Source organism: Amphiura filiformis, chromosome 5, assembly GCF_039555335.1.
Source record: "Amphiura filiformis chromosome 5, Afil_fr2py, whole genome shotgun sequence".
NCBI lineage: Eukaryota > Metazoa > Echinodermata > Ophiuroidea > Amphilepidida > Amphiuridae > Amphiura > Amphiura filiformis.
In genome coordinates this window covers 79,172,738-79,188,746 of record NC_092632.1, presented here as the reverse complement: position 1 = coordinate 79,188,746, position 16,009 = coordinate 79,172,738, and the positions used below count along the sequence as shown (strand labels likewise).

At 34.1% G+C, this 16,009-nt stretch overlaps 1 protein-coding gene across 1 annotated transcript in view; it reads right to left on the bottom strand.

Moving 5' to 3' along the window:
* Positions 1–16,009, bottom strand: part of LOC140152411 (uncharacterized) — a 77,559-nt gene that overhangs the window by 26,137 nt on the left and 35,413 nt on the right. The window contains exons 12-17 of the mRNA XM_072174717.1: positions 13,998–14,067; positions 12,502–12,545; positions 10,788–10,857; positions 9,533–9,583; positions 4,478–4,555; positions 1,033–1,096 (exon numbers count right to left, since the gene is read on the bottom strand). Coding sequence (XP_072030818.1) covers positions 1,033–1,096; positions 4,478–4,555; positions 9,533–9,583; positions 10,788–10,857; positions 12,502–12,545; positions 13,998–14,067 — 377 coding nt within the window. The remainder of the gene's footprint in view (positions 1–1,032; positions 1,097–4,477; positions 4,556–9,532; positions 9,584–10,787; positions 10,858–12,501; positions 12,546–13,997; positions 14,068–16,009) is intronic.

Below are 16,009 nucleotides of genomic sequence, written 5' to 3'. Positions count from 1 at the left end.
TGGCTGTTCCATTTAATTTACATACTCCCTCTGGAATAGTTTCCCCTGAATCATATTGCATAGCCTCACTGTGAGTAAGAGAGACTGACAACAGCAACCTATGGGGAGTAAGAGAGACTCCCCTGGGAGGGGACTTTTACAATTTCTTTATTTTATGTGCTAAGACAGTGCAACCTACATTCAATTAAAGCTTGTGACTTGGACTTTCACTTTTTACACATACAATTTCTTTATTTTAAGTCCTCAGCAAATAAGGACTGTAAGTTTGGGTACACCGATAACATGCGGGTATAGCCGTATTTGTGTACAAATATATAGCCTTCTAGTTTGCTTTGTTATGCATTTCCTGATCTTTGTCCAGTGGCATAGATTTCTTTTCCACATTGGGGGAGATGGTGTTGGAAAAAATATCTTGAAGTATAGTGAATCCAGCACCTTTTGACGACAGAACAAGCTTATGGTACAAATGCGAACAATTTTGCCATATTGAAGCTAAACTGATGAAATATGGTGCCAAAGGGAATACATTCGCACAAAGCACGAAAAAATTGACACTTTTGTGGCTAAAATTGAAGCTAAACTGATGAAATATTGTGCAAATGTGGAATAAATTCGTGCGAATCGCAAAAAAAATTGGCACTTTGGGGGTTAAAATAGCCAAATATGCGGTTAATTTGGTCAGAATACAGATGTTATCAGCACATTTATTTGTGATATCAATGAGGTGAATAAAAAAGCAATGGTTGAATAGATCACCATGAAAAAAACATGAAAAGTTTGAAAAAGCCTGAAAAAGTGCATGAAATGAGGCTAAAAAGGCCAAAAAACGGGCTGAAATTAAAAGAAAGTGTGGAAATTTGGACCACAAAAAAGCAGGAAATCCTGTAAAAGCAGGAAAATTCTCATGCCTGTTAACTCCCAAGGCTACAAAATCTCAGGCCACCACATCAAAGTTTTGCTACACAGCCAGGCTATCTTTATGGATAGGCAATTTTACAACAGTTCTTTTTATAAATCTGACTAAATGCTTACCATCACATTCTGTATGTTCTGTTTAGCCAAGTTATAGCGCTGTCTCATGTCTTCTTTGAAAACCCTGAAAATAAAAAAAGACAGAATATGAACTTTCATTTATGGGTATTAGTTAAATTTTGTGTTTACTGGGCCAATTTTCAATTATACACTATTTGGAGGGGTTAAGATAGAGTCCGAAGTTTTCCGTTTTACGGAAAACGGAAGAAAATCACGGAATCAGAGGTACAACACGGAAAATGACATTTTGTATGATGTGACAAAAATTGTTAAAAGATAAAAGAAATAAACGTTAAAAACAAGAGTTGTGTATGTCAATTTTATGATAACAAGTAGACCGCCTAACGATCGTGACGCTATTTTGTGCGGTTTGTATTGCAAGGAGATCACTGGCTTGTGCAACGTTATTTTGTGTGGTTTGCATAATTCATTGACCTACAATTTACTCATAGACTAATTTGCAGTCGTTTATAATTTTCTCCAGCCAGGGTCAACAGGATTGTTACTGTTTTTTGTTGTTTTTTAAAGGAATTTTTATTCTATAATGATAACGACACAATGCCATAATATAAAGGATACTAAATTGATTGAAAAAATGATACCCCCTTGCCCCCCCCCCCAATTTAACATTGCATGTATGGCCTATAACGTTGTGTGAGAGCATGGTTTTTGGCATTCAGGGAGACCAAAATGTACAGAAAATGGGGTCATTGGTTGAGAGAGTAGGTCCGTTTGGATCTAAATTATAGGGGGGGCATTGGGTGAGAATGACTTTTTAATGGGGTATTTGTGTGAGAGACTAAAGAAGCCTCAAAAATTTAATTTCTACTTCTAAATGACTTCAAATGGCTTTGTCATTTCAAAGTCTTTGGGTGATAGATCTAAAGGAAAAATATGGGGTCTTTGGTTTACACAGCATGTACTGGTAATGGGGTCTTTTGGTGACAGCGATGGTGAAAAGGGGTCTTAACAGCCCTACACATACATCGCCACCTTCACAGTGGGAGTGCCTCCCCTTGGATTTCAGCATCTCACATCAAAGCTCCCATTGGGAGCCCCATTCCTTTTTTAAAGGAATTTTTATTGTATAATGATAACAACACAAAGGATACTAAATTGATTGAAAAAATGATACCCCTTGTCCCCCCTTGACATTGCATGTATAACGTTCTATGTTCATCAACTGTGACAATTTCGAATTGAAGGCAATCCAAATATCTAGATTTTTATCAATTTTAATGGCCATTCAATCTAATGATATTAGTTTTATGAGTGTAGATTAGTGGCTAAACATGGGATTGATGGCATCATATCCCACAATGCAAATTGATTAAAGTAACCTTCTGAGTGTAGGGGGTGATTACATTTGGCAATTGAAAATATCATTAAAACTCCCACTGCATGATGGGTAGCTGTATTATATATTACAATTTCCCCAACATATTTGCCTGGCCTAATTGATTGTATTTTATAGCTCTCATTTTATTTACTCACAGTATATTAGTCAAAGATAATAACAAAAGGTGCTAATAACATGTACAACAGAGTGTGTACATAATTGAAAAATCAGGAACAATTATATACAGTGTTTCTAAATCAATGGTATAGTTTTACAGTTTCTCTCTACTAAAAGAAACTTTAACCATTAAAACCAATTAACAAACATAACGTCATAAGTTATGACGTTATGTCATAACTTATGACGTAAAAAATAATCCGATATAATTTTTCTGTTGAACAAACTTTAACAAAAACGTCACACAATGATACCAACTCTATTACATTTATTCCTGTTTATAAATAATAGCGACTACAAACACAATTATTGAGAAATAATTTTTCACAATGAAGGAAGGACGGACTGACGGAAGGACGGATCTTCAGACTGAAGCGTTCTTATAATCTTTACTCCATTTCATGGCGTACGATAAAAATACTGTTTAATAATACCGAAATAAAGGTACAATGTATATTACCAAGGCATGAACACCCCAAACATCGTAATAGTCGGCGTATTATCGTGAGAATATTCCAATCAGAGCATACTGATCGCGATATTGAACACTTTATTGTGACATTAATATCATTGTTTATGATTTTAAGCTTTATTCATGACACAGATTTACAAATTTTTCAACACGGATTACAACATGGAAAATTGATTTTAGAAAACGGTAAACTTCGAACTCTAGTTTAAGAGTTTAGCTATCACAGCAATGAACTTTTACTCTTATAAAACAACTCAACTAAAGTCTGCACAAAAAGTAACACAGCTGTTATAAATACGTCTCTAGTTTCAAAACTAGTCATTGTTTTCACAATGTTTCAATATAGAAAGAAGGAAAATTTATTTAAGCGCATTTTGGTACCCCATACATCCATTTTCGTTCAATAGTAACATCACAACAGTGTTTTTAAAGTGTGTATTGCTATCTAACCGCGGACGTGTGTATCATATTTTCATCGCCTACCCGTGGACTAAAATGGCGGATTTTTGTGTGTGTATGATACGAAACAGAATTTTATCCATCAACTGCTGACTGTAGTGTTTACACGTATGGTCCGCGGTTTTGAGCAAATATCACTATAATGCATTTAGCATGCATTTGAGGTCTTTTGCAGCAATTTGATTATAAAAAAAGTTGCTGCATAGCGGCAAAAACAGAAAAAGTGGGCAAAAACACACACATACACACCCCATCCTGTGTAGTACTTTCCTTTCAAATTAAAAAAAGACGAAGCATAATGTGTAGCAAGTACTGTTCCTTTTTGCAAAATGTTTGAGAGATAAACACATACTACAAAAGCAACTACTTTTGGGTCGTCTTTCAATAACAATAAATTCTAAATCCAGATTAAACTTTGATCAGCTCATAATCGGCGGGAATTGTTAGGCTTTTACAACTACACTGTAAAGTAGACCCACATTAAGAGTGATATAGTTGACATGTCTGGTCTACAATTTGTGTGTTACAGAAAGTAGACAAAAGTATAGAACTTTAATCAGTAATTTGTGATGGTTCTTGCAAGATGTCACCAGACAATTCTTGAACTAAAATATATTGATATTAATACGCGATGTTACAAGGCTCGTCCAGTGGCGCATGCAGCACATTGAAAGTGGGGGCCAGGTTGTTCAGTTCCCCGAACGGAGTCTGATTTAGGTGTGTAAGGTGCGGTTTTAGCGTTTTCCCGAATGACCAACAAAATTGGGGGCATGTGCCCCCCCCGTCCCCCTTTGCGCACGCCACTGGGCTTGTCAATTACGAGCTGATCAAAGTATAGCTCTTGACGACATTAAACTAGAGTATTACAAATGCTATAACCATTTAGGTACACACTACATTCCAAACTCATAAAAAGAAATACAGCACATTGCAAGACATGCACACTAATTTGAATTTAAAAGGTGGTTTTAGCGGAAATATAATGAAGTATTACTTACGTGATAAAGAGTGGCTGATTGTTTTCAATCAAATAAAATTCCTGATTAATTTTGAAGGAAACGGTGATGATAATAGGCCTGTCAAAACAAAGCAAAACCAAACAAATGTTAATGTAAAAGTTGGAAGTACAAATAGGGAGTAGGCATTACATTGACCCCATAGTAGTCATTATATCATTCATACCATAATATAACCAGGGGGTACTCAAGTATATAATGTATAAGGGGATCTGCTGCTCTTTTTTGCAAGAAAACCCTGAACATGGGTACCAATTTGAGAAAAAAATCCTTAAACATGGGTCCCGATTTGAAAAAAATGTCAAGCTGTTAAATCAGCCGTTTTTTTTAGGTACAAAAAATCCCTTAAAATGGGTAGGGGTTTCAGAGTTCCAGCAGTACACCCCTGTCCAAATGTAATTTGAGATTTTCTTAAAGAAGTTATTTTCACTTGACACCAAGGCTGAGTGTTGTTCCCTTGATTTGCAGGCAGCAGCCTTCTTTTCCTTGATCTTTTCTGTCAAATCTATTTCTCTTGTTTCTTTCCATATAGGCCAGCATGCTTATATCGACTGTCAAGCTTGGCTTGAGCATTTTGCTTGAGCCTGGTCCCATTAGAACCCAAGCATGTCTCGACCATTAAACAAACAAACAAACTTGTTGAAAAAAAGATGATTTTCTGGTATCTAAAAAATAACATATAAAAAGCTCTTGTGAAACAAAGCAGGAAAGGGCATACTTACGATCCTTCTGAAATTCAGACCACGGTTGAAGAGATATGAAACAAACAGAAACAAATACTTCGTTACTATAATCACAGTGAATCAGAAACAGCAAATAATGGGCTATTCCATTTAAAATCCACACTACCCCTGTGGAAGATTTTGGAAATATCTTCCACAGGGGAGTAAGAATTACAATGGAATTAACACATTAGACAGCTTCATTTGAAACGCACTCTCCCTTGGGGGAATATCAGGTTAAATCTTTCTCAGAGGGTGTATGAAATTCAAATGGAGCTGTCTAATGTGTTCATTCCATTTGAAATTCATACTCCCCATGTGGTAGATATATTCCACAGGGGTAGTGTGGATTTTAATTGGAATAGCCCAATTGATATCTCAATCAATGTTTTACTATTTACTTTGAATCAAATTTGAAAAGAACAGTTTCTTGAAGAACACACCCACATCCTTGTGTCAAATTGTATCCATGCCTTTCCAAGGAAAACACTTAATGTGTGTTCTTGGAAAGAAAGGTGTTATCAAAATTGTACTTGGAATGAAGCAGGGACTATTTTAACGTGCCTACTGGCACGTTCGTGCAGTGAGAATAGAAATCCGTGCAGTGAGAATAAAAAATCCGTGCTTAAAATAGTTCTATACTAGTTTCAGCCCAAAAATGACTAAGAAATTAAAGAAGTTCCTCCACAAAGTAAGTCTGATCTAGTCGGGAAATCCTATATTGTATAGTTTGTGGCGATCAGTCAAACATTCAATTGGCAGGGGAAATCAAGAACAACGCCTCTGGTAACGCTCTCTCCTCCCAATTTTTGGTCACCGTGGTGCAAAGCCACTGGACGAGAAAATCCGCAACAGGCGTGGAGGCAGCTCCATATACCGGACAGAAATTGTCCAGAATTGCCCTGTGCATCTTCTTTTTTAGACCGTTAAACACCTTAATTTGGGGCAAAATAGTGTAATGTTGCAAATTACCACAACATATCACCTTTGTTTGTGCTAAAATAGTGTAAAATGGAAAGGTTTTGGGGGTGCGCAATTGTCCCAATAAAACAGACCAAAAAGTATGACCATCAGGAACATTTTCCATATGCCACCGGGGACACCAATAAAAAAAAGCAAGTGCGCAGCCTATACGGCATGCAGACCTGGTAACATGGTAAATTTGCGAGCGTAGCGAGCAAAAATCTTTTAAGCCTTCTTGGTCAAAAAAGGTCCAAATTTTGGAAAAAAAATCCACTTTTTCAAAATCCATCCTAGTCCAAAAAGGTGCAAATTTTGAAAAAAGGTCCACTTTTTCAAAATCAGTCCAGCCCCCCCCCCAAATAAATCCTCGTTATGGGCCTGTTTGCGATATATTAGTAGAGAGGAGTCCAGATTATAGTGAAAAAAGCACTGCTTAACCATATGATAATTATTTTAAAAATTGATTGTTTTTCAAATGCATGTGATATCAGCCGGTTTAAACTCTTCTATGTGCTTACAATGTATTTATGTAAACGTATAGATGTAAATACTAAATTGAACACTTTCAACGCTAAACTAGACACTTAATGATGAACACATCAAAAAAAATTGGTATTAAACGTTAAACAGGGTGAGTAAAAAGGGTCAACGAATCAATATTCACGTAAGAACCATGTTGAACTTTCCCATTATTGAAAATGCCACACTCAATATACACCACTTGTAAAAAAAGCAAGTGAACCCTTAAACTTTTATGAGTCATTTTACGGCGATACCCATTTTAACTCTTTGTCCACGAGGCACCATAATTTGAATGAGAGCACACAATGCGAAATAAGGACACCAGATCTTAAACTGGCTTTAACTTAAAACAAGGTTGTTTTTTGCGTTCTTTCAATTCCTTTTTTCGGTTCAAACTAACTTTTTAATATTTTTTTAATATTGCTTAAAGTCCTTCATACCTCACCTAACTCCAACTCCAATTTTTCACACCACTTCAATTTGCACATATTCCTTTTGACATTTGAAAAACCCACCCATATATTTGTATGTTTCTTTTATAGAGAATGAACATTTTTAATGTAAGGGTAAATAGGAAAATAACAACAAATAAAAGCAATGTTTCCTCTACTTATACAAGACCAGGGACAATAAAACTTTGGGTGCTCTATTTTACTTCAGTGCCATACAATGAGGTTAAGAAAATGGCAGTTGTTCCTAATAGTATAATAGTATAGTGTGCTGACATTCAAAGTTTAGATATCTTGTGGACAGGCATTAAAATTGGGTATCGCTGTAAAATGTGTCATAAAAAGAGAACGGCAAGTGCTAATTACTTATTACTAATTACGGTTTTTTTACACAAGGCCACTAATGAATAATATATCATGTGTTTTAAATCCTAAAAGTTCAATCTGGTTATAAAATAAAGATGGATTCTTTGCACTATTGCACTTTTTGTACTCACCCTGTATATTGCTTGTAGAAAATAAACACCCTGTTTATGGACTGAACATCTAGTGTTTTAAGTTGAGCACTATATACATTTAGTTCATGAAGAGTGTGTTTAATCTTTTGTAATGAATTTGTATGCAAATTTTTTATGCAATTTGCCGACAACTTTATGCACCTTTGCATCACTTAAGTTGCAGAAATCTTATCACATTCACATTGTGAGAACTTTACGCTACTGTGCGACAGGTTAAAAGATGGTAGGGACATGTGTGCATTTCATTCAACATTTAATAAAGAGGTTCTGCGTACTTTTATTGAGTTTTCAATAATGACAATTCAATTAAATGGAATGACATTTTAAATGAAACCTATTACCTTTCTAAGTAAATCAAAAGGATTTTTATATTATTATTATATTTTACAGATATTAATTTGTGCAATTGTAGGCACCTGTGCGCATTTTATACATTTTTGCAGAGATTGTATTCGTTTTTGCATATCAATACCATCAATACCATCAATTTAATAACATTTATGATCCTAGTGTGTACTTTCATGGAGCTGTAGGTAATTAAAAATGAAATGAATTAGTGAAATACATTAGTGAACCAGACATGAATCAATTTTCAAGTTTAAGTGCATATCATTAGATTGATAAACTTTACTTCGGGGATTGTTAATGTCAAAAATGTCATTTTTTAATATAATTTGTCATAAAATTTGCAGTATATCACAAATTTCAAAAATTCAAAATTATTTGATATCAGTTAAGGGATCTAGAATGAGCGTTTATGGCGTTTCGACAGTATTTTTTGTGGGACATGAGAGCACCTCAGACGTGTCGAATTGCATTCTGAATACGAAGCATGTCTTTCTGATATCAAATAATTTTTTGAAATTCACGATATATATACAAATTTTATGACAAATTATTAAAATTTGATATTTTTCAAATTTTTGATATATAACAGTCCTCGAAGTAAATTTTATAAATCTAATGATATATTTTAAAGTGTATGTAGTTGGGAGGAAAAGCCGATGATCAATTGGAAATTTTGACCTTTCATATTGAAGATATGGATTTTTATCCCCAAAAGACCTAATTTTTGGTGGTGTTTTGGGAAAAAAATCCATATCTTCAATACGAAAGGTCAAAATGTTCAATTGATCGTCGGCTTTTCATACCACCTACATACACTTTAAGTATAAAACATCTGATTAATAAAGTTTACTTCGAGTACTGTTAAATATCAAAAATATCAATTTTAATGATTTGCCATAAAATGTGTATTACATTGCATAATTTCAAAAAATCAAAATTATTTGATATCAGAAGGACATTCTTCGTATTCAGAATGCAATTCTATATGTCTGATGTGCTCTAATGTCCCACAATAAATACTGTCCAAACGTTCATACCCCTTCCCTTAAGGCTATTCCTCATATTCAGAATGCAATTTGGTATGTCTGAGTGATGTGCTCTTAGCTCTGAGCCCTTAACGTCAAAAATGAGTCAGTAAAATGTGTGATTGTAACGTGTGATTTGTAAAAGTTTGCAGAACTCGAGGGGAGACAACCCCTCTGCCAGCAACCCCTTCCCCTAAAGCTTGTCTCCGCTAGCTGATCTTTTAGATTTTACGTTTGCTAACGTGCAGTGACTTTTTTTCTTCTAAAATAGCTCCTGGAATGAAGGGTGTGTTCAACACACTCTTCTTAGAAGAAAGTGGAATGGAAGTGTGTCCACTGACTATTCCCCCTAAGTCAGGTATGCTTTGAAGTCCTCTGACGTATAGTAAAACTAATGGACATGGATGCGCACACACCCCCGCCCACATTTAAAAAATCACAATCAATATGTGTACTATTTTTATAATATATATATACACAAGTCATGTACTTACTGCAATCTCTGACTGTACATAACCACTGAGCATCCTGTAGACAAAAGCTGCAAAAAATAAAATACAACCGTATTAAATTACTCTTCAGTACACAATGTATACTGACTGAAATAATAAGAAAATCGTATGATCATTGGAGACATTTGACCAAACGATCTACAATAAATGCTACAAGCGTACAGGTTTAACATCGGCAAACAAAAGCAGCTTTTATCCAACTTTTTTTGTGAGCTTGATAAATATTGAGATCAAACTCAATAGCCAAAAATATTTGGAACAATCACTGAATTGTAGATTGTTGGTTTATGACAAAAATACAAAAAATGTCTCCATTAGGCAACAAAATAAAAACCCACTCCATTCTGTAGGTGGGTTTGTCAGTGTTTTTTTGTTTTGTTTTTGTTCTCTGGATTCTTTTCTTTGCAAAGGACCCTAAAAACATTTTGTTTTGTTGGTTTTTCAGTTGAAATCAATAACTTCTTGTCAAACAATATCGGATTTTACATACATGCATACTACAACACCACCAAAGGGTCAGTAGGACCTGTAGAACAGGGTTTTTTGTTGTTACCCTTTGTATTTGTCCAAAAAGGGGCTGGAATTTTTACCTTTTTGACATAATTGAAGGAATCGGATAGAACGTTTGGACAGTATTTTTGTGGGACAAGAGAGCACATCAGACATATCCAATTGCATTCTGAATACAAGGAATGTCCTGGTGATATCAAATAATTTTGATTTTTTGAAATTTATGATATAATACAAATTTTATGGCAAATTATTAAAATTTGATATTTTTTTTTATGTGTGATATTTAACAATCTACGAAGTAATCTTTAATAAATCCATATCTTAAATGCGAAAGGTCAAAATTTTCATATCATGGACAGCTTTTCATCCCAGCTACATACACTTTAAGAATATATCATTAGATTTATACAATTTACTTTGAGGACTGTTAAATTTCAAGAATATAAATTTTTAATAATTTGCCATAAAATGTATAATTATTATTATATTGCAAATTTCAAAAATCAACATTATTTGATATCATCAAGGACATTCCTCTTCTTCAAAATGCAATTCAATATGTCTGATGTGCTCCCGGGTCCTACAAAAAATATGTGAAAACATCGCTATCCGAGGCCTTAACCTGAACATATTGTGATCAAAGGAGGGATTTCCTATAATTATAGTATCATTATTCCCCCCAATCAATTTGCAATATTCTTTCTACATCTAAAAACTTACCAGGAATTGCAAGATTCTTTTCTCATTTCTCCAGCAAAATATGTCTTACCACCAAAGACACATGTGTCATCTACAAATAAAGAGGTTAGAAAACATAGCTTTCTATAAGTGACATTCTACTTATTCATTACTACTAAAATTACCACTTATGCAGCAGCGTATCAAGCCAAAGCATTGCCAGGCTATTCCATTTAAAATCCACACTACCCCTATGAAAGATTTATCTAAAGTATTTCACAGTATAAGGGAGTATAAGTTTCAAATAGAATAAGACAATTGGGTAACTTACATAAGTAATACTCACTCCAGTTGTGGAAGATATAGGTAAAACCATAATACAGGAGGAGTATGGGTTTCAAAATGATCAACTCTGGCCAATTACATTTGAAAAACTTACTCCTCCTGTGGAAGGTATTTCCAAAATCTTCCACAGGGGTAGTGTGGATTTCAACTGGAACAGCCCATATTTATAAAAACTTTTACCTGAGGAAACATAACATGAAACCAATGAAACCAACAAAAATTTTGAAAGTTGGCAAATAGTTTTTTCATGTACAAATAAATACCAACCCTAATGTTTATTTCGAAAAAGTGATTACTTGTTGTGCAAAAGTGAAGACCTTTGACTGACATAAAAACAACTCATAAGTATTATACTGATATAAGATTTACTACTTTTCATCAGAATTAAGAAAAATATGTTAGCATGTTATTATTTGAATTGCAAGATATTGAATTTAGTTGCTTCAAGGTTAAGTATAACTATTTTTTTTAAGATTCAAAACATGACAAATCCTGGATCAAGTTATCAACTACGTATCTGCCAATGAGATCCAAGGATGATCATCTTTTCTTAACACCACTGGTATTATACATACTACGCCAAAAAGTATTCGAACACATACATGTAGAAACAAAATCCCAATTTTAAAAATAAACCCTATTTGGGTGAATTTTTTTTTAGTAGATGCACTAATCCTGCACATATGATGCCCCATTTTGAGCCCAATGTGACCTCAAGAAGTAAAGTTACAAGCATTTTATTAGACAAAGGTCCAGTTTTAAAAGTGACAAACTGGCATATTCAAAAATCCAGACTAGGCTTCTGATTTGATTTTTTATTTAAATTAAAACAAACAGACCTAAAGAAAACTGGAACAAAAGAAAACTAGAACAAAATAACTAAAAAACAAAATAAAAGTTAAGAAAAGTACAGAGAAGAAAAAAACTGAAATAAAAACTTACTGCTTTAAATAAAGCTTGACTGAAGTAGTGTTGTCTCTTTGTCATGCTTATTAGAATCTTTCGCCTTTATATTGGCCAAAGTGTTACTTTTAAAACTAAACCATCGTCTAATCAAATGCTTGTAACTTAACTTCTTGAGGGTCACATTGGATTCAATGGGGTGTCATAATGTGCACAATTAGGATTTTTTCCAAGTGTTCCGATACTTTTTTGGCGCGGTATATTTGGTTTACATAATCTAGGTCTAATTCAGATGGGTTTTCAACAGGATAATCACCTTTCTTAAAACTATTGAAAGTTCATATTTGGCTTAGCTCCAATTCAGATGGGTTTTCAGCACTATTTACTTTCGGATTGAATGTACCATACACAAATATTACTTCATCTATTTGATCAAATTACCATGGTAACATATGTTACCATGGTTACATATGTTACCATGGTTACATAGGAGTCAGTCAATACTTACCACACGGATCATTTGTGCACACCCAATTCCCTTCTTCACACACACTGTAATCAGATAAAGCAACAAAGTCAATGTTGTCATTGGAAAGTAGTCTAGACTTAAGGGAAAACACAATAGTATACATTGTACTGTATGCTAGGGAGATTTACATGAATACATACTTGTATATATCAAGGGTTCAGAACTCACTATGAACAGCTCTCACAAAATGAGCACAAAGTTGGCTCTTTGCTTTGGTCTTCAAAAATTAATATTTCCTTCAATTGTTTTATATCGAATTTTTTCATGATTAGTTAACCTAACTGAACTGAATGTCACTAAAGCTCACAATGAAAAGCACTGTGCGTGCATGGATATCATGTGATGATGCAATCAGCCTAACTACTCAGGGAATCGCTGCCTTTGTTCATCTTCTCTCCTTTTTCATTTGTTTTTAACTTCCAATAGCAAAAAAAACATGGGTACGGTTAGGGTTAATGAACTGTATCTTCTACAGTGCCCATTTTATGCTCATTTTGTGGTAGCAGGTGATTGTGAGTTTTCTGGCTCTCAACCCTCGATATGTACTTTTGTTTACTTACAGTAGCTAATACATGTATGCATGGGGATGGTGTATTTGGATGGAAAAATAACATGTAACTGGGCCAGGGTTTTATGGATGTTCCTATGCCAGAGCAAAAAGCTACACAATATTTGATATGAGTTTTAGGTAAGTTTTAGGTAACAAGTAATCTGAGCCACCCTTTTGACAGCTTTTTGACATATTTTCAAAGGTGTCTTTAAAGGACCGAAGTACCACATTTTGGCTTCTACCTTAAAAAGCATATAAGCAATATTGATACGGTACCGATGCCATCAATACAACGAGAAGATTTGCCCCTTCATTTTGCATCCCACCCACTTTGCCCAATTTTCTTTCTCATTTCTTCACAAAATGCAAAAAACACACACACAAAATGCAATGGGTCTAGTACCCTCTTAACATGCAATTTTCTTAAAAAAATTTTTAAATATGAAAAAATTGTGCCCTAGAAAGTTCAAACACAGCATCTGCAAACATATTACAAACTAAATACTATGTTTTCTACTTGAGTGCCAGATATTATTTAATCAGTTTGTTCCCTAAGTCAAAATGCAGACTTCCGATTCCGACCAAAAAAAATACAGCACTAAATCGTTTGGATGAAGATAAAATCTCCTATTTTGCCAAATGAAACAAAGCTAAATCATGATCCTTTAGTTCTAATTGGTCCGTTTTTGGATTTAAGGGCCAAAAACATGGGTTTAAGGGTATTTTTCATACGTTGTCCCAATTAAGCCAAAAAGACTTGTACAAAGACTAATGTTGAGTTATGCATTTTTCAAAAACACATTTTCTCATCATTTTCTTGACCAATTATTAAAAATAACATAAAATATTAAAATTATGAGCTAACTCTATCTTTGCCCTTATTTTTGACAGCTAAAAAAAGTCTAGGGTCAGGCCAATTTCTTACCATGAGTTACATTCACTTGGCCTAGTCACTCCATTTGCATAATAACCACCATTGTGAACACATGTTGTACCTGAAAGCAAAATAATGTTCAATGTTATGATTTATACTAGACCATTCCTATAATAAGCCCAATCGGCATTGGAAGTTTGCAATGCATTGTGGGACAGTTTTTGCAGTTTTAGGACACTTTGTCCTTTGACCTATCGGGAAAATTGCTGTAATTATTAATAATTTATTTATTATTGTCATAATGTTATCATTAAAAATATTTAAATAATTAATTCATTTAATAATAATGTTTTTTAAGTTTGTTTTATTCTAGTAACACGCTTTTAAATTATATTTTGTACGCACAAAACCCGAATTTTTCTTAATTTTCCAGATAGGTCAAAGGGCAAAGTGTCCTAAAAAAACCGGAAGTTACAATAGCGATTTGGCTTATTGGCACTTTCCTGGCGTTGATGGCGTGAACATCAATATCACATGTTATAAAATAACAGAAGTAAGATCAAGAAGGGTCACACAGGATTATAAAATAAAAACATAATCACACTTTGCTTTTGTTTGATACTGATGTGATATCGTTGTTTACGCCATAGCAACGCCAGAAAAGTGCCCATTACCGTAATTATGCACTGGTATAAGCCCACCCCCTAGATTGCAGATTTCACTTCAAAAATGGGGGTGGGCTTATAACCGGGGAGGGGCTAGTATTATGCCCAATGTACCAGTAATTTCTATCATCTATGTCAATTTCTTAATATTATAAGTGTGGAATGTTAATTATCAACTGATATTTGTTTATATTTGTTCTTAAATATGAGAGCAAAGCATTGATTTGATTTAAGAACTTGGCCAAAATTTAGTACTGGGCTTATACCTGAGTGCACCCTTGTTCCCAGAATGTTTTGAAAAATAGAGGGTGGGCTAGCCGAAGGTGGGCTTATACCCGGGTGGTTACGGTAATAGGAATGGTCTATCTGTGTTGATAGTAGATATCAAACACAAGTTTATAAAACTGGTTAAAAATACTAACATGTTTAATTCAACATGTTCATAGAAACCATTCTCTATCATATAGGGTCCACAAGTTCCCCGAATACTCTTTAAAATAAGTCGAAAAATATTTTCTAAAATATAAAAGGTATCTATTATAGCCCTATTTGTTTTACACTTGGACCAATTAATATCGTCACACATCATTGCATTCAGTCACAATGGTTAATTGTGTGAGAAAAGAGGCTGTTTAAAGTTGCACCTGAGTCCATAGCAGTCAGGTTTTCTTTAACAAACACATGAATAGTCCTGGCCTACTGTATTGTTTGAGAGTGGACTCCTATGGACTCAGATGCAACTTTTAACACTGTTTAAAACAGTCTCTTTTATTACATATTGAACCATTGTGACTAAACGCAATGACGTGTGATGCTATAATTTGGTCCATATGTGTCAAACGAATAAGGCTTTTCCTTGAAATTATTTGGATCACAAGTGTGAGTACTGTTGACCTGTTTTAAACTTCTCTTTGACAAAATAATGTTAACAACAAATTCTACTTAAAATAAAATCATGCTACAACTCAAGTAGTATCAAATTACTCTCATATTTATTGAAATCAACATTGTAGGGGTGGAAAACTTGGATGAATGACCAAAAATGGAAAAGTGTGGGCTCTTTATATCAACTTTCCACTGTCATTTCCTGGCTGAGAACTCTTAACCATAATCATTAGTACTTGAAAATGAAAACCAAACACACAGACTTGCTTGTTTTACGGCTACAATTACTTGTAGAAACATACAAGTATACACTTGAATATTGGTGTACCACTTCCTTAGCGATGTTTACACAGATTATGCTTGCAACACTTCAATATAAGCAAACATTATTTGTAACAGCAATCTTATTAAACCTATAAAACTGTATATCCTCAAAGAATCTTAAAGTTAGTTTCTGATGGAGAGTTTCAAACGATGAATAGTCAATAATGTTTATACAGTGTAATTTACACA